General features: G+C 36.6%; 1 protein-coding gene across 1 annotated transcript in view; it reads left to right on the top strand.

The window, feature by feature from the left end:
- The window catches only part of LYPLAL1 (lysophospholipase like 1), a 34,378-nt gene extending 15,563 nt beyond the window's left edge, over window positions 1-18,815 (top strand). Inside the window, exons 3-5 of the mRNA XM_043485388.1 lie at window positions 2,455-2,624; window positions 15,850-15,965; window positions 16,758-18,815. Coding sequence (XP_043341323.1) covers window positions 2,455-2,624; window positions 15,850-15,965; window positions 16,758-16,976 — 505 coding nt within the window. The 3' untranslated portion in view covers window positions 16,977-18,815. The remainder of the gene's footprint in view (window positions 1-2,454; window positions 2,625-15,849; window positions 15,966-16,757) is intronic.
- Window positions 18,816-19,509: the final 694 nt, after the last annotated feature.

Here is a 19,509-nt window from a genome sequence, read left to right as displayed (position 1 = left end):
GAGAAAAGTATAATGCACATAAGAAAACCAGATAGGCTTATTTCATTTTTGAAAAGCATATAGTGCTGTTAAAAAACAAATATAAAGAAACATCTTTTAATATATGTGCAGGAAAAACAGTGAGGGATATATTCGAGAAGGTTGACATAGTTTACCCAGTGTGAAGGGCAAGATATGTGAGGGGGTAGGAGAGGAGAAGAGGAACAGAGAGATAAGCAAAAAAAAAAGTAGGACAGTCAGCATCAGAGCAGAACACGTGCAGACGAAGTATCCCGTGTTTGCACCATTTCATACATGTGCATAAATTAGATCCCGATGGCTCAGTGGGTGAGGGATCCACCTGCAGTGCCGGAGACACAGGCGGTGCGGGTTTGATCCCTGGGAAGGAAATGGCAACCCACTCCTGTATTCTCGCCTGAAAAATCCCATGGGCAGAAGAGCCTGGTGGGCCTATAGTCCATGGGGCTGCAGAGAGTTGGACACCACTTAAGCGACTGAGCACAGCCCAGCATAAACTAGGAGAGAATGTTAGGGTTTTATGTGCTGGCATATCGATACTGGTAATATACATTCACAGTGTAGAAAGTATGCTGCAGAGTGAAGTGTATAACACAGTTATATTTTAGTAAATGAAAGAATCTCTTCAGATGAGTTCTTGTTAAGTCTGCGTCGGAGCAACTTGCTTGTTTCTAGATTTCTTTCGCTTTCTCCGAGAAAGTTTCCAGAATAGTTCTCTTGACTTTTAGCTTCCTCAAGTGGATATCCATTTATTTTGGTGAGTTAAGACTAAAACAGAGCAACAGTTGTATGGTTCTCCTGTTCCCTTCCACACCACACCGTTGATAGTATTAATTGGATGTTTCTCACAGTCAGATCTGCATAGACTGCAGAGTTCTTTTGCTACCATGGATGACAGAATGAAAATTGAATAGCTCTAGCTGCTTGGGTTTGCAGTTGATTCCACTTGGTTTTTCACTAAAGAATATGCAAGGAAGCACAATCAGATCTCAGCTGGTGTCTTTTAGCCCTCCATTTTTTTGTTCTGGCTATACATTTTATGCTTTTATTTCACTGACTCTGGACGGTGAGAATATATAGCTAATTTGAGATGGGGCAAAGCAATAGAAGTGTTGATCTAGGAGAAACCCTGCATCTGTGGCCAGCATTGCTTTAGATTTCTTTCAAATTATAGTGTATACTTCTGTCACTGTTTGAATTTTCTGTGGCCTTCTTACTTAGAACATAAAACCCATTTTTCACTGTCTCATAAATAGAAAGCAAGATTTGCTAAGTGAAGAGCTGTATCTTTTGTTGAACTATCCTGTTCCTCATCTTTGAGAAACCATTGGTTCTCCATGTGTGTCATATATATTTATATCTATATCTCCCCATAAACTTCTCTGTGTTTGCTACAGGAAACTGAAAGAGTGTTTCAGTTCCCTTAATTACATTTACCGACATAAGACTTGTCACCAGACCCCTTAACCCCATTGTAATTGATTAAAACAGAGTATTTGGAATACCTTGGGATACACATGCATGCGCGCACACACACACATATCCTTAAAAGAATCCAAAGCAAGATTCACTAATACTGTAGCCATCCTACCTGATATTTAAATGTAAAGCATCTTAAAATATCAATCTTGTTCAACAAGACATCCAACTCAGGGTATCTTAGCACATAGAATGTTTTGTAAGTCCAGCAAAGCACTCAATTTGAGACCCAAATTGAGCGTTGCAGACAGTGTTGGGATATCTGTATGAACAGCACTTCCAGTGAATATTTGTATCCCCTTAAATTCTTTCATTTCAAGGTTTCTGAGAAGGTTTAAAAATAAAATATCTCCAACTCCTGATTAAAAAAAAAAAACCTGAAGACCCCTATTCTAAAGATAATCTGCCTGGATGTGATCAAGAAACCTTTAAATTATTAACTCAGCCTTCAAACTTCTGTGCTACAAACTAACCATCATTTAAAAGCATTTTGGTGAATCATATTTTCTGCTCTTGAGGCCTGACTTTTTGCATGGACAGTCATTATTTAGTTAGCTGTGAATACTTAAATATTGATCCTTATACTTAAAAAAAAATAAAGATTAACGTATATCAAGGCAGAAATTTAAAGAAGTCATAGACCTGATTTATTAATCATTTAAATTGAGTGGAAAAAATAACATGCACACACAATATACAAAATATGATTACTCTTTTTTCATTGGGAATTTCTGGAGAGTATGAAACTCAAAAGATGGAGAGACTATGATGAACTGGCATTAATCAATGTTAATAGAACCAATGTAAGTATAGGAGAGTTAAGACAAGCATGGGAATGTCTTTAATATGAATTCTTTAACTTTTAAAACATGAAAGAAATTGTAATTAATTCAAAGCACTAATATTTTAGAAATTAAAAAGTGTTTTAATTTTTTTTTCTTTTTTGGTTTTAAACAGGCCATATACTCCTTTGAAAGGAGGAATCTCCAATGTATGGTTTGACAGACTTAAAATATCAAATGACTGCCCAGAGCACCTTGAATCAATTGATGTAATGTGTCAGGTGCTTACAGATTTGATTGATGATGAAGTAAAAACTGGCATCAAGAAGAACAGAATATTAGTAGGTAAGATTTTTAGATGTTGGCAATTTAAATATTTTGATTCACTTGTTTAATTCTATACTTTGGATTTTACTTGGAACATTATTTGGAAGCACTTTGTATATCATATGAGACCTATTCATAGTTTCCCAGGTAGTGCAGTGGTTAAGAATCTACCTGCCAATGCAGGAGATGCAAGAGATGTGGGTTTCATTCCTGGGTGGGGAAGGTCCCCTGAAGGAGGAAATGGCAACCCACTCCAGTATTCTTCCCTGGGAAATTCCATGAAAAGGGCTATAGTCTGGGCTTGCAAGAGTCAGACATGACTTAGTGACTAAACCACCACCATCGTGTTGTAAATAAGTTTAGAATGCACTTTGAAATCCTGTACAGACAGGATTTGAGCAAAGTAATAAACTGCCTTTGTGTTTATTGAAGTACTAAGCTATTCGTTGAGTTAAGAAGCAGTGTGATATAATGGATGGAATCCATTCTTTTCTGTCTTGGCTCCAGTATTCACTTTCGTGAGTTAAAAGCAACTGGCCCTCCAGCCCAGTAACATCACCCTTCTGGGCCTTTGTTTCCTCATCGGTGTTAACTCTGCTTCTGTGTTTCTGTGTTTCACACCATGTCACAGATATGGATGTAGAACATTATAGGAGTATTGTGAAGAACCCACTAAAGGGGTTCCAGCGCAGTCTAGGGCATCATGAAGCAGTTACAAGATAGAACTCAAGATACATGAGTGTATAACAGAGTCTGTCATTCGATCATTTAGCAAATGTTTTCTAAGTATTGTGTGTCAGGCAATAAGTCGAATGCTCAAAGAGACACAGGTAAATACAACAGGATCTATGTGCCCCAATTGCTTACAACCTAGAGGAGCCCATGAGGCACTTGTAATAACTGTCCTGCCAACTAGCCTCGACAAGTGCCCTAAAGCTATATAACTGGCTGCTCTTCAAAGGGAATGATCATGCATATTTATTTTTATTTCTCAGCACCCATTGCAATGCCTGGCACAGAACTGAACATTTATAATCAGTGGCATGATCTGATCAGTAAGCTGATGATTTAAGTAATTGGAGTTTAGATGAAGTCTATTAGGAGACAATTTAAGAAAAAAGTGTCAAAGACATCTGAGATTTTAAGATGTGCAAATAAATAAAATTTTAACTATTGTAGTATGGATATCTAGATATAGAGAGTGATATGAATGGTAAATAGAAAAAGTAGTGCTTGTTGTTGTCTGACTGAACGTTAGATTATTTTAGCAGAAAGTTTGTTGTGTGACTGGAAAATGCCTATTGATCTCATAGTTCGACTAACAGCTCAAAGAGCATGATGGCATAGTGACAAAAATGCTTCAAATCTGAAGTCCACCATTGCCTAGCTGGTTCATCACTTAATAACCTGCACTGATTTTCTGCTGCCTCATCTGTAAAGTGGGAATAATGATACAGTATCTATTTTACTGGGAGACTGAGTGAGTGAGTGAATGAAGTTACTCAGTGGTGTTTGACTCTTTGTGACCCTATGGACTGTAGCCTACCAGGCTCCTCCATCCATGGGATTTTCCAGGCAAGAATACTGGAGTGGGTTGCCATTTGCTTCTCCAGGAGATCTTCCCAACCCAGGAATTGAACCCAGGTCTCCTGCATTGCAGGCAGACTCCTTACCGTCTGAACCACCAGGGAACTCCCTTACTGGAAGATGATGTCTGTCAAATACTTGGCTTATTTTACAATCTCAATAAATTCTTTCTGATTCCCCTTTTATCCTTTATTCTATAGGTAATTGAGGAGCAATGACTTAAGTATGTCTTTGAGTCATATAGTTAATTAGAACTGTGCTTTAGGAAAATTAATCCTCAGAAGGGCTAAGGGAGGAGATAAAAAGTTGGGTATGGAAGAACCAGTTCCTGAATTTATGTTTGTAGGATAGTAAGATCCTGAACTAATGCAATGACAATGTGAATAAGTAGAAAATACACTTAGTACTCTTAATGTGCATGTGTTAAAGAATGTATCACATTGAATTGTAACTATTGATACTTAACCTGCTTGTCTCTTCTCCCATCCCTACTCCTTGCCCTTCCCCATATCCATCAGTTATTTCATCTTATTCATTTTTGAAAAGAGGCTATGTATGGATTATTATAGGGTCAGAGAGTTGATAAGAATTTTGAATCTAGGTTTACTTCATTTTAAAGCACATGATTCTTCTGTTTAACTGAACATTGTATGAATATTTGTAAAACTCTTAATACATGCTGTCAAAGTCCTTTCATGAAAACACTGCACCTGTTGATTCTTCTCCCACCTTTATTAGAATATCTGTCTTATTATACCTTGCAAATGATGCTGTCTTGAAAAATCTTTGCTAAAAATAAGTCAGTTCAGTTCAGTCGCTCAGTCGTGTCTGACTCTTTGCGACCCCATGAATCGCAGCACGCCAGGCCTCCCTGTCCATCACCAACTCCTGGAGTTTACCCAAACTCATGTCCATTGAGTCGGTGATGCCATCCAACCATCTCATCCTCTGTCGTCCCCTTCTCCTCCTGCCCCCAATCCCTCCCAGCATCAGGGTCTTTTCCAGTGAGTCAACTCTTCGCATGAGGTGGCCAAAGTATAAAAATAAGTAAAAAGTGGCAATTAATTTACACTTAATTTATTTTCCTTTTAATTCTGTTTGTTATGTTCTGACATGAGAAAGCTGTTTGTAGTTGTCTGTTTTTTCCAAATAACTTCTCAGATTAAGAAGTTATTCTTCTAGAATTTGAGTAAATATTCAAATAGATTTTCTACTGACTTTTCCATAATGTTTTTTAAATTTGTAATTCTTTGGTTCATCTAGAATTTATTTTAGTTTCTTTCTACTATATCATGAAAGGTTTAAATTATTTTCTGAAGTACCAAGAAAACCTTGTTAAAAGATGATCTTATTTATTAAGCAGTCAGTAATGTGATTGCTATTTTATCATAGCTCCATTGAATTTTTAACAACAAATTTCATTTTAGAAGAGTTATAAACTACTAAATCATAAAATTTGAAGTTTATTACAAAATATATATGTAATAGGAAATTTGTATGCACTTATATGAATATAAAATAATGGGGAAAGAGAAAAATTTATTTAGAATTTGTGGGGTGAGCCTATCAATTCCTGTAAAGCCTCTTTCATAGCTTGAGATGTGAAAGAGACACAGAAGTGTAGATTCAAGGTTGTTTGTCTTTGTTACCTGTACTGTTAGTTACTTAACCGTTCAATGAAAATAAATCTTTGAAGCATTTCTATACAGTTAAACATGTATGTCAAAATATAAGTGATTCTTGACCTTCTTTATTAAAACAAAACACCTATCATACTGCCTCCTTTTCATATGCTGGATTCTTCACGTGGGTTGGCTATTGATGTTTAGAGGAAATGGCATTCTAGTCCTATCAGATTTTCTCTTGTAGTTATTATTATTTTTCTTTTTGTCTTTTACCTGACTGAACTCTCAATTCATTTGAAAATGTGGTACATGAGGCAATATCATTATGTATTTGAATGTTTGTACATGCATTTCCCAAGTTACAAATATCATAATTGCAGACACACTAATGCAGCTGACAGCAGTTTAACATGGTTAAGAACTTGGGCTGTGCACTCAAATTGCAAGTTTCTAATCCTCGATCCAGTGCCTATTTCTGTGGGTATGTGAGTGTCCTTAACCTCTGGGCTTGGGTGATAATAATAGTACTTATAGAGTTGTGATAATTCAATTAATCAATTCATGTGAAATACTCGGAAACGTGCCTGGCGTGTGATGCTGCTGCTGCTGTTAAACGCTCTCCCTGCCACCTGCCCTGTTGTCTCCACACAGCGGGAAGGCTGTCCTGGACCCCGCTGCCCTTGGGAGACTCGCAAGGAGCCCAGTGGCCCTTCCCCACCAGCTCTTCTCTTTCCCTAATGGTATACATGCTGATTTTCATTGCCCATAGAATGTTTAAGATTTAAATGCTATTTTTAACATTTTAATCAAGGAGGTATTCAATGAGAAGTCAAAGAAAACTGCATTTCAGATGCTGAGTCATTTTTATTAAAAGAACAATGCATTTGAGATGCAGGAAACACATATATGAACAACACAGTGAGGTTAGGTTGTATTTTTTAATGAATTCTAAGAGAAAAAACTTGAAAATTAAAGGATTAAAAAGGAAAACATGGAGATAATAAGTACAAAATTATTATCCTTATTAATTTTGTTTAGTATGTGATAAAATTTCAGATTTAATCATATACTGTGTCCTCATGGAACCCTTGTCCCTGAGATTGTGGTTTTAACCAGTATGGTTTTGTAAACAAAACTATTCTCTATATTTGAATAAGTGGCAGCCCATTCTTTTTTTCTGGTTTTATTTTGATTAGTGATATTTTATTATATTAAACCTAGTTTAAAAACAATGTTTTCATGGTATATGATATACCCCTTTTCCAGTAGTTTACACAGCTTAGTCAGGTCAAAAATGATGCTTCTCATACTAAATTTAATTTCCAAATCATTATTAACTTTTAAGTGCTGGAGTACCAAAAAAGAAAAAAAAAATACTATCAAAAGCTTTACATTATAATGAGGGAGATAACAAAAGTAAAGTGTTTTATACAATCCAAGTATTATTGTAAAAGTATTTACAAGGTATATAGTGTGAACAGTGAGGAATGAACACATAAATTTGGAGGGGGAGCTGAGAACTGCTTAGAAGAGATCATTTCCAGTTGAGTTTTAAAGAATGAATGAGAGTATGACTGGTAAACAAGAAGGGAAACACATTCATGAAAGAAAACAAGGGACACCTTAAAATGTCTCAGGAACTACTAGTTTGGTGTGCACTTCAGCTGCTAGGATTATTGAGTTACATACAGAGAATGACTCAGTCGGGTGAGCGTTTTAAAAGGAGTACGTTGCTTCATTTGCTATTATTTTCTCCCATTCTGAGGGCTGTCTTTTCACCTTGCTTATAGTTTCCTTTGTTGTGCAAAAGCTTTTAAGTTTAATTAGGTCCCATTTTTTTATTTTTGCTTTTATTTCCAATATTCTGGGAGGTGGGTCATAGAGGATCCTGCTGTGATTTATATCGGAGAGTGTTTTGCCTATGTTCTCTTCTAGGAGTTTTATAGTTTCTGGTCTTATATTTAGGTCTTTAATCCATTTTGAGTTTATTTTTGTGTATGGTGTTAGAATGTGTTCTAGTTTCATTCTTTTACAAGTGGTTGCCCACCAGTTCCTTTATCCATGGGATTTCCCAAGCAACAATGCTGGAGTGGCTTGCCACTTCCTTTTCCAGGGGATCTTCCTGACTCAGGAATTGAACCCATGTCTCCTGCATTGGCAGGTGTGTTCTTTACCACTAAGCTTGGGGAAGCTCAGTGATTTCTTTGTTTTGCCAAAAATTTACATGATTGCTTCAATATTTAAATACATATTTTTGTCAACATTATTTTTTAAATTTAGTGACTTGATTTAATACAAGTAGATTTAGTCCATCTTTTAAAATAATATAGAAGAGTCAGATTACATCAATAATATACATTGTTTCTCATTCTCAGTGACTATTCATAGAGTATTTATAATTTTCACTTATTCAAATCAATTTATTATTATTATAAAACCACTGTCAAAGTTGGTAGACCAATTTTGTTTCTTACTAGCAATGAATGAGAGTTACTATTTACTCACTCATAGTAATGTGTTTGTTGCGAGTTTTGTGGATGTAAATTTAATTAATTACATTTTATGGTGCTTTTTACTAGTGAAATTGAGCATCTGTTATTGGCCATTTGAATTTCTTCCCCATGAATTCAAAACCTTTGCTTGTTTCTCATATTGGTTGTTTAAAATTATTCTTACTTGATTTCTATAAGTTATTTATGCTTGCTGGCTGCTAATCCTTTGTATTAAATAGTTTACATGTATTCAAAATAATTTTATCAAAAAATAAATAAATAAAAGGAGTACGCTGACAACACAGTGGAGGCTGAAGGCCAGGGAAGAGGCAGTGGATCCAGTAGAATGAGAGGCCAGCACATAGAGTGTTCAAGGCTGTAAGGTTACACTTGAGGACCCCGCGCTCAACTGCAGATTTTAGCTGCAAAAAGAAATTCTTCCTTTCCTTATTTTCATCAGTGGGAATATATTTCTTTCTTAATGGAAAGAATAAACTTCGGTTTGATAGGAGGAGGATCTGGGCCAATTCTTTAAATGTGTTCCTTGGAGACACTCATGAATCCTCACCCTGTACATTAAGAATATCAGATACAAGAAAGTGTATTTTTATATATTTATACCACACATAATTCTTCAGAGTATGTGGTAAAAATTAGGGGAAACACAAGCAATAATTAGTGACTTTTTAATTGCTTTCTGAATTTGGCCTCATAGGTATTATTAAAACCTGGATTCAGATCCTGCATTCTGAGAAAATTTATTAAAAGTATAGTTTAACACTAAAAAGTATCTAAATTATACACATTTTCAAACAGTATCTTTCTTGACCCTTCTAATAGGTAAAATATAAAATGATTACTCACCCTTCAGATAAGAAAAAAGTAAAATTCAAAGAGATTACTGGCTAAAATGGAGTTGGGACTAGAACCCAGATCTATTGACTTAAGTCAGAAACTTTGTACCATAATGAGATTCCTTTTTTAGCCACTAGGTGGTGATAATTTGTTGTTAAGAGAAAATTGACATAATTTAGGTTTAATTTTGATCTAGGATGTATAGAATCTGACAAATGATAATGACCAGATTATAAGAATTTTGATAATATGAGTGTATTAGCAGAATTGAAGCATGGATAATCATGTGCTTCTGGAATTACACCTAAATATTTTACTTGGATGCTCTAAATACCCATCATGAGGAAAGCGGTTAAGGGAATAATGGTCAGTTAATACAACTGAATGTTATGTAACCAGGATATAGTGTATATACACATTTAGAAGGCACTTGGTATATTTAGTATGTGCTCAATGAATTAAAAAAATAAGTATAGAATGTCATAACTCTGTTTAAAGACATTCAAATCAGTATTACAAGAAAGTAAGGTATAAAATTGTACATATAGTGTGAGTTTAACTACTAAAATAAATTTTTAAAACTTGTCAGAATTGTATATGAGTCGTGAGATTTTGAGTAACCCATTTTCTTTATGTTTGTATGATGGAAATACTTTACTCAGTGGGCATATATTAGCATATTAATTTTAAGAAAGATTTAAAATTAAAATGAAGAGATGGTTGCAGTTACCAAGATGAAACCTAGCTCCACAATTTGCAGGCTTACTTTCCCGACATTATATATGTTTCTTCTGAAGATCTTAGAGTAAAACTGGAAAGTGATAGCATCTTTCTACCTTCTTTCAACATATATATGTCTTAAATAACTTGAGTTTCTTCAACAACAATTATCAAAACTTTTAAGACTTGGGATTGCTGTTTTAATACCTTTCCATAGAACATGATTAATATTTTATTTATCCTATAAACTTTATACAAGAGAAAGTATACAAATATGGTTGGCATAATTTATATGTTCCCAAATTTTTGAAACTTTATCACAGTTCAGTCTGAGGAATAATTATATATAAATCAAATGGAAAAATTGTTGAAATTTGAATGTAGGGTGGATTTTATTGCATTTTAAAAATCCTATTCAACTGATGATAAACTTGAATTGTAAGTTCCCCACCCTTTTTCCCCCCAACTTTGTTTTCAGATAGATTAGCTTGGTTTTCCCAGTGTAGTTTTTATACATTGTTACTGTTTTATTTCATTTAAAGAGTTCATAAAAGCTAGGTTTATTATTTTTTTAACATGTTTTATTCAGCCTGTTAATCTTAAATGTATGTTGAAATGTTAACTCCTGATGTTTTAATACTTTGCCAGCAACTATAAATATACATTGTAAGTATTACCTACAATGAGTTTGCTATTTGGTATTTACTCATTGAACAGTATATTTTATATTGCATTTTAGACACTTAGATGGAAATTGAATTCAAATAACTAGTCCTTTGTGTTAAATTTTCTTCTATTAGAAGAAAAAAATACATAAAGTCCCTTTTCACACTGGTGTCCACAATGTTAAAGGTGACTGTATTGTCAGAGATCACTGGTGAGGAATTGCAGACTACCTCACAGGATTATAAATGGATAAGGGACTTAGATTGAATCTTAAAATAATAAATTTTCAGTGAGTACATTTTTCTTCATCATAAATTACGAGAATTGAACTTGAGGTTAAATGTCTTCTGGATGCCTTTGTTCATAAAGACATTTCCTATGTGGGAAAGTGTTTTCTTTTTAGTTTTTGTTGTTGTTACTGTTAGATTGGACCCATCAAGGAACTCTGAAATCCTATGAAGTGATTAGATTACCCTAGTCAATAAAAATGAAGTGATGGGCTGGGTGCATTTAATGTGTAAAATTTTCTCAGTAGTGTGCTTTTATAATAATTTTTAAATATATTTTTCTTACCAACCTATTTTTGTTTGCATTTTGTCTTTGTATGACTTTTTTAAGATCTATACCACATTAGAATTAAATATCACATTTGATTATCTTCAGTTCAGTTCAGTTCAGTCACTCAGTCATGTCCGACTCTTTGCGACCCCATGAATCACAGCATGTCAGGCCTCCCTGTCCATCACAAACTCCCAGAGTTTACTCAAACTCATGCCCATCGAGTCGGTGATGCCATCTAGCCATCTCATCCTCTGTCGTCCCCTTCTCCTCCTGCCCCCAATCCCTCCCAGCATCAGGGTCTTTTCCAATGAGTCAGCTGTTCGCATCAGATGGCCAAAGTACTGGAGCTTCAGCTTCAGCATCAGTCCTTCCAATGAACACCCAGGACTTATCTCCTTTAGGATGGACTGGTTGGATCTCCTTGCAGTCCAAGGGACTCTCAAGAGTCTTCTCCAACATCACAGTTCAAAAGCATCAATTTTTCGGCACTCAGTTTTCCTCACAGTCCAACTCTCACATCCATACATGACCATTGGAAAAACCATAGCCTTGACCAGACGGACCTTTGTTGGCAAAGTAATGTCTCTGCTTTTTAATATGCTCTCTAGGTTGGTCATAACTTTCCTTCCAAGGAATAAGCGTCTTTTAATTTCATGGCTGCAGTCACCATCTGCAGTGATTTTGGAGCCCCCAAAATAAAGTCTGCCACTGTTTCCATGGTCTTCCCATCTATTTGCCATGAAGTGATGGGATCGGATGCCATGATCTTAGTTTTCTGAATGTTAAGCTTTAAGCCAGCTTTTTCACTCTTCTCTTTCACTTTCATCAAGAGGCTTTTTAGTTCCTCTTCACTTTCTGCCATGAGGGTGGTATCATCTGCATATCTGAGGTTATTGATATTTCTCCCAGCAATCTCGATTCCAGCTTGTGCTCCTTCCAGCCCAACGTTTCTCATGATGTACTCTGCATATAAGTTAAATAAGCAGGGTGAAAATACAGAGCTTTGATGTACTCCTTTTCCTATTTGGAACCAGTCTGTTGGTCCATGTCCAGTTCTAACTGTTGCTTCCTGTCCCGCATACAGGTTTCTCAAGAGGCATGTCAAGTGGTCTGGCATTCCCATCTCTTTCAGAATTTTCCACAGTTTATTGTGATCCACACAGTCGAAGGCTTTGGCATAGTCAATAAAGCAGAAATAGATATTTTTCTGGAACTCTCTTGCTTTTTCGATGATCCAGCGGATATTGGCAATTTGATCTCTGGTTCCTCTGCCTTTTCTAAAACCAACTTGGACATCTGGAAGTTCACGTATTGCTGAAGCCTGGCTTGGAGAATTTTGAGCATTACTTTACTAGCGTGTGAGATGAGTGCAGTTGTGCTGTAGTTTGATCATTCTTTGGCATTGCCTTTCTTAGGGATTGGAATGAAAACTGACCTTTTCCAGTCCTGTGGCCACTGCTGAGTTTTCCAAATTTGCTGACATATTGAGTGCAGCACTTTCACAGCATCATCTTTCAGGATTTGAAATAGCTCAACTGGAATTCCATCACATCCACTAGGCATAGTGATGCTTTCTAAGGCCCACTTGACTTCACATTCCAGGATGTCTGGCTCTAGGTGAGTGATCACACCATCGTGATTATCTGGGTCATGAAGATCTTTTTTGGACAGTTCTTCTGTGTATTCTTGCCACCTCTTCTTGATATCTTCTGCTTCTGTTAGGTCCATACCATTTCTGTCCTTTATCGAACCCATATTTGCATGACATGTTCCCTTGGTATCTCTAATTTTCTTGAAGAGATCTCTTGTCTTTCCCATTCTGTTGTTTTCCTCTATTTCTTTGTATTGAACGCTGAGGAAGGCTTTCTTATCTCTCCTGGCTATTCTTTGGAACTCTGAATTCAGATGGGGATATCTTTCCTTTTCTCCTTTGCTTTTCACTTTTCTTTTCACAGCTATTTGTAAGGCCTCCTCAGACAACCATTTTGCCTTTTTGTGTTTCTTTTCCACAGGGATGGTCTTGATCCCTGTCTCCTGTACAATGTCACGAACTTCCGTCCATAGTTCATCAGGCACTCTGTCTATCAGATCTAGTCCCTTAAATCTATTTCTCACTTCCACTGTGTAGTCATAAGGGATTTGATTTAGGTCATACCTGAATGGTCTAGTGGTTTTCACTACTTTCTTCAGTTTAAGTCTGAATTGGGCAATAAGGAGTTCATGATCTGAGCCAGTCAGCTCCCAGTCTTGTTTTTGCTGACTGTATAGAGTTTCTCCATCTTTGGCTGCGAAGAATATATATAATCAATCTGATTTCAGTGTTGACCATCTGGTGATGTCCATGTGTAGAGTCTTCTCTTGTGTTGTTAGAAGAGGGTGTTTGCTATGACCCGTGCATTCTCTTGGCAAACTCTATTAGCCTTTGCCCTGCTTCATTCCGTACTCCAAGGCCAAATTTGCCTGTTACTCCAGGTGTTTCTTGACTTCCTACTTTTGCATTCCAGGACCCTATAATGAAAAGGACATCATCTTTGGGTGTTAGTTCTAAAAGGTCTTGTAGGTCTTCATAGAACCGTTCAACTTCAGCTTCTTCAGCGTTACTGGTTGGGGCATAGGCTTGGATTACCATGATATTGAATGGTTTGCCTTGGAAATGAACAGAGATCATTATGTCGTTTTTTAGATTGTATCCGATTATTGCATTTCGGACTCTTTTGTTGACCATGATGGCTACTCCATTTCTTCTATGGGTTTCCTGCCCACAGTAGTAGATATAATGATCATCTGAGTTAAATTCACCCATTCCAGTCCATTTTAGTTCACTGATTCCTAGAATATCGACATTCACTCTTGCCATCTTCTTTTTGACCACTACCAATTTGTCTTGATTCATGGACCTAACATTCCAGGTTCCTATGCAATACTGCTCTTTACAGCATTGGACCTTGCTTCTATCACCAATCACATCCAGGACTGGGCATTGTTTTTGCTTTGGCTCCACCCCTTCATTCTTCCTGGAGTTATTTCTCCACTGATGTCCTGTAGCATATTGGGCACCTCCCGACCTGGGGAGTTCCTCTTTCAGTATCCTATCATTTTGCCTTTTCCTACTGTTCATGGGGTTCTTAAGGCAAGAAAACTGAAGTGCTTTGCCACTCCCTTCTCCAGTGGACCACTGTCAGACCTCTCCACCATGACCCGATTGTCTTGGGTGGCCCCACACGGCATGGCTTAGTTTCATTGAGTTAGACAAGACTGTGGTCCTGTGATCAGATTGGCTAGTTTTCTGTGATTATGGTTTTAGTGTGTGTGCCCTCTGATGCCCTCTCGCAACACCTACCGTCTTACTTGGGTTTCTCTTACCTCGGACGTGGGGTATCTGTTCACGGCTTCTCCAGCAAAGCGAAGCCGCTGCTCCTTACCTTGGACGAGGGGCACCTCCTCACGGCCGCCCCTCCTGACCTTGAACGTGGAGGAGCTCCTCCCGGCCCTCCTGCGCCCACACAGCCACTGCTCCTTGGAGGTGGGGTAGCTCCACTCAGCCGCCGCCCCTGACCTCGGGCGTGTCTTAATTATCTTAGCTACCTTATTTTCTTAATAAAACATTAATTCCATTTTTGCTCAATTTGTGAATTTTTGAAGCTTTTTTTTCCAGTCATTGGTATGCAGCTTAGGTTATCTAGAACTTCGTTGTCCTCTAGCTTAGCCCCTAGCCACATGTGAGTATTTAAACTCAAAATTTAACTAGGTAAAATTAAATTAACATTTAGTTCCTCAGTCACACTAGTCACATTCAATGTTTTGCTTAGGTACATTTGGCAAAAGTATTATTTACGCTCTTGAATTTCTCCAAAAATAAAAACTGTGTCCCTGCAGGCTTGCTCTCTATAACATACGGATTTCTTTTAAATCATGAGATGGGTCTTTTAATTCTCAGTCAAGCTGGGGAATAACACACCACATCTCTAAGTTGGGCCACCCTCTCTGCTGTGTCATGACATGTCCCCATTTCCACATTTTGTGATGTGTCTCTTTCCCCTCGAACAGAAGGATCCATGTATTTTAATTTGCATATCTCCAGTGACTGGTGTCACTCCAATGACAGTGATTGGCTCATAAAAGACAATAAAATTTTGTTAAGTGAATAAATTTTTTCCAAACTTTTTTAAAAGTACATATAAGTATATATGTTTTAATTGTACCATCACGTTAGTTTCCAAAATAATATGATAATATAAAGATGTTTTAATTAGCTCACCAAATTTTTGATCATCCTTCCTAATGCAAAGATCACTAAGCATCTGTTATATGAAAAACTCTAGCTTATAGTTTGGCAACTAAGACAAAAAGGTGCATGTTATTAATTGTAGTATGAGTACTTCTATAAGTATAAACTAAATATAAGTAGACATTAGACGTTTAAGTAAATAACACTTGTGTTATGACTCATATATTTTGAATTATGATAAATATTTTTACTTGATGACAAAACTTTATTTCTTTGTACAATTCTAGTTCCTTTATAGCAAATTATTTTACTAGTGATGATGTAGTTGGAATAGTGTTATTTACTCGTGGCAGGTCTTTTTCCATAAGATCTAAAATAGACTAAATTTTTCTTTTGCATTGTATCACTTTTAGGTCTCCAGATATTTATGGAAGATTGGCATAGCTATATCTTGTTCCAAATTATCATTATTCTGATTTTACTGATAAGTCAATTTTTGCTTCTTTTAGGAGGATTTTCTATGGGAGGGTGCATGGCAATGCATTTAGCATATAGAAATCATCAAGATGTGGCAGGAGTATTTGCTCTTTCTAGTTTTCTGAATAAAACATCTGCTGTTTACCAGGTAAGTTTCAGATTTAGAAAGCAAAACAGAAGGAAAAAAATGAGACATACACACATTGAAAGTAAAATGACATTGATAATTACACAATAACGGTTGCTTCACAGAGCATTCCTGGGAACTCATGGGCAAATTAGCTATATTGATTAATTCCAGCTGGTCATTCTTGTTTAGGAAATGCCTTGTACAAAGAATATTGTTAATCAAAGTCTCAAAGGGGAAAGGATAAAAAATATGTATGTAATATATATGCGTCCTGTATACATATTAAAAATGTAGATGATTATAGCTTGGTTTGCTGATTATGACTTAATCAAACCAAAGAATAAGTTACATGGCTGACACCTATTTTGCAGCATTATTCCTAATTTATGAATGGAATATAATAGTGATACAGCCTCATTACCAGGAATAGAACCAGCAGGTACAGAAACGAGAACAAGAATGCCATTTTTCCCTTGTGTTCCTCCCTCTCTCCACTCTGTGCAAAAAGGGTTGTCTTCCCAAGACACAGGGTTTCTTCAGGAAATGCTTTGACTGTTGTTGAAACAGCCCTCTACGGAATGAGTGCAGGTCCCACACAACCGCGGTTCCTGTAGAGCCCTCAGCCAGCTGGGCTCCTGAGCCTGGTCCATCAGTATATACCTTGGGCATCGCCGCCACTACCACTTTTTCCCCTTTAGATATTGAAGCTTTATTAAATTGAGATGTTTCTGCCCTCCCTGACTTCCAAGAATATATACTGCTCTTAAATGAATTTCTTAAACTTCTCCATGTTTATATCCTCTTCTCTAGGCTCTTCAGAAAAATGACGGTGTTCTTCCTGAATTATTTCAGTGTCATGGTACTGCAGATGAGTTAGTTCTTCATTCTTGGGGTGAAGAGACAAATTCAATGTTAAAATCTCTGGGAGTGAGCACAAAGTTTCATAGTTTTCCAGGTGTTTACCATGAGTTAAGTAAAGCGGAACTAGAGAAACTAAAGTCATGGATTCTTACAAAGCTACCGGACTAAGTCAAGATTGATGAGTTAATATACAAGTAATGTCTTTATGAACAGTGTTTTTTACTGTCTAGTTCTGATTTGATGAATACTTATTAAAATATTAAGAAATATCAACAGTTTACTGACTTACTTGTTTTTGACATACTGAGCACCATAGGGAGTAGTGTGATCTTATTAATGGTAAACATTAATTTGGGCAAACATCTCTGTATTATTTGTCAAATTCTTTTTAAATATTTGGAGGCCTTGTAAATAATTGAATATTGAAATTTTACAATAATTAAACTAGCTTAACAGCAGTGAGAAATCATGAAAAGATTTTAGCATGGTATTATTTTCATTATCATTTTCTTTAAATTGCCTTTTTAAAAATATGTTTATGTATGTATTCACATTTATTTTATTTTTGAAAGAATAAAATTAGTGCGTGTATGCTCAGTCAATCAGTTGTGTCCAGCTCTTTGTCATGCTTGTGGGATTCTCCAAGCAAGAATACTGGAGCAAGTTGCCATTTCTTCCTCCAGGGGATCTTCCCGACCCGGGGATCAAACCCATAGCTCCTGCATTGGCAGGCAGAGCCAACAGGGAAGCCCAAATAACATTGGACCCCATGTTTACAAAGTGGTTTCCCATTGTCTCACCTGATCATCACTAGAGCTTGATGAAGTAAGCAGAACCAGTTGTTCCTGGTATTTGATAATAGTGATAGAAGGAACACAGACTTTCCCAAAGCCTCAAGAGCGAAGACTAAAACCCAGGCTCTCTGGTCCCAGCAGAGCCCCTGTTCTCTGAACCCAGACTGCTGCCCTGCTCCAACCCTAGGGTTCCAGTTGCTCTCCGGACCCTAGTCAGTGCTCCGTATAGCCCGTCTTTTAAAAAAATTTTGTCCATTCTGGTGGGTGTATAGTATAACACTTTGTGTTTTTAATTTGCTTTTTCTTAAAGCAATTTTTATATGCTCATTTGCAATCTATATAAAGTCTTTGATGATATCTTTATTCATATCTTTCGTGTGTGTTTTATTAGGCTGTTTTTCTTATTGCATTGTAAGAGCTGTTTATATATGCTGGATAAAAATCCTTTGTTAAATAGATGTTTTACCAATATTTTCTTAATCCATGGCTTGCCTTATTTTCTTTAGAGTGTAATTCAAAGAACAGAAGTTTTTAATTTGATGAAGTCCAGTTTATTCATTTTTTAAAATTTATAGTCTGTGCTTTTGAAGTCCTATTTAAGCAATCTTAAGAAAGCCAAGGTCACTAAAATTTCCTCATATTTTCTTCAACTAAAATACTCCTTTAGTGCTATAAATCTTCCAAGTTTTATATTAGAAGCATCCCACGGTTTTTATATTTTGTGTTTTCACTTTCATTCAGGTCAAATCTTTCTAAATTCCCTTTTGATTTCTTCTTTATGCTTTGGGTTGTTTAAAATTGTGTTATTTTGTTTCAATATACTGGCAATTTTCTAAAGATCTTTGCTGTTGATTTCTAATGTATGGTTAAGAAAGTATTTCTTATATGAATTGAAACCTTTTACATTTATTGTGACTTTTTTTATAGCCCAGAATATGGTCTGTCTTGGTGTTTTGTGTACCCCTGAAAACAGTACATGCTGCTCATGTTAGGTGGCATATTCTATACATATCTGTCAGGGCAAGTTGGTTGATATTTTTGTTCAAATATACTGTACCCTTACCTATTTTCTGCCTCTTTATTTTATAAATTATTGCAAGAGGAGGATTGAAAGTTCTAACTGTAACTGTGAATTTGTTTCACTTGGCAATTCCTTCAGGTTTTGCTTTATGTATTTTGAGACTGTTATTAAATGCATAAACATGTAAGACGATTATGTTCCTCTGATGAATTGGCCTCTTTTTCCTTATGAAATGATCATCTTTATCCCTGATAGATTTTTTGGAGGGGAGGAGGCTCTGAAATACTCCTTGTGTGATATTGTTGTAGCCCCTCTAGCTTCCTTTAGACCCTCGCTGATACTGGATTGTGAGGTTGCACACACTGTCTGGTGGGAACTCAGACTTTTCCCAGCCCTCTCTGAGCCTCAGCGATTGTTCCTTTTAGGTAACTTTTCTTACACATATCTGATGGTGAACAGTCTGCTAAAGATTTGAGAGGGCCTTCTGCAGAACCCTGGCACTCTTGCAACTCTCTAATCCTCTGTTCTGTAACTCTAAGCCTCTCGATCTTCTGGACTCCATCAGCTCCCTCTGAGTCTCCTCTCCACGCTGTGGCCTAAAAAACTCTTCACACAATAAGCTGGGCACTTAAACCTTCCTAAAAGATGACCATCCTGTAGTACCAGTGCCCAGTATCTGAAAATACAGATGTGGCCCAGCTTCTTAGTTGTTTCAGGCCAAAAACTAAACCTGGTCCGTCTTATTCCATCTTGGCTATCTTAGTTAAAAGCAGAAGTCCCTTATTCTCCTTTTATTTGAAGCTATAAACTATAAATTTGAAGAGGGAGGGATGGAGGAAGAAACAGAAGGAGAGAAGAGAGACTGAGACTTGGAAAGTCCAAAATG

This window comes from Cervus canadensis, chromosome 13, assembly GCF_019320065.1.
Source record: "Cervus canadensis isolate Bull #8, Minnesota chromosome 13, ASM1932006v1, whole genome shotgun sequence".
In the NCBI taxonomy this organism is placed as follows: Eukaryota; Metazoa; Chordata; class Mammalia; order Artiodactyla; family Cervidae; genus Cervus; species Cervus canadensis.
The sequence above is the reverse complement of the archived record's forward strand: the minus strand, read 5'-3'. Positions and strand labels throughout refer to the sequence as shown.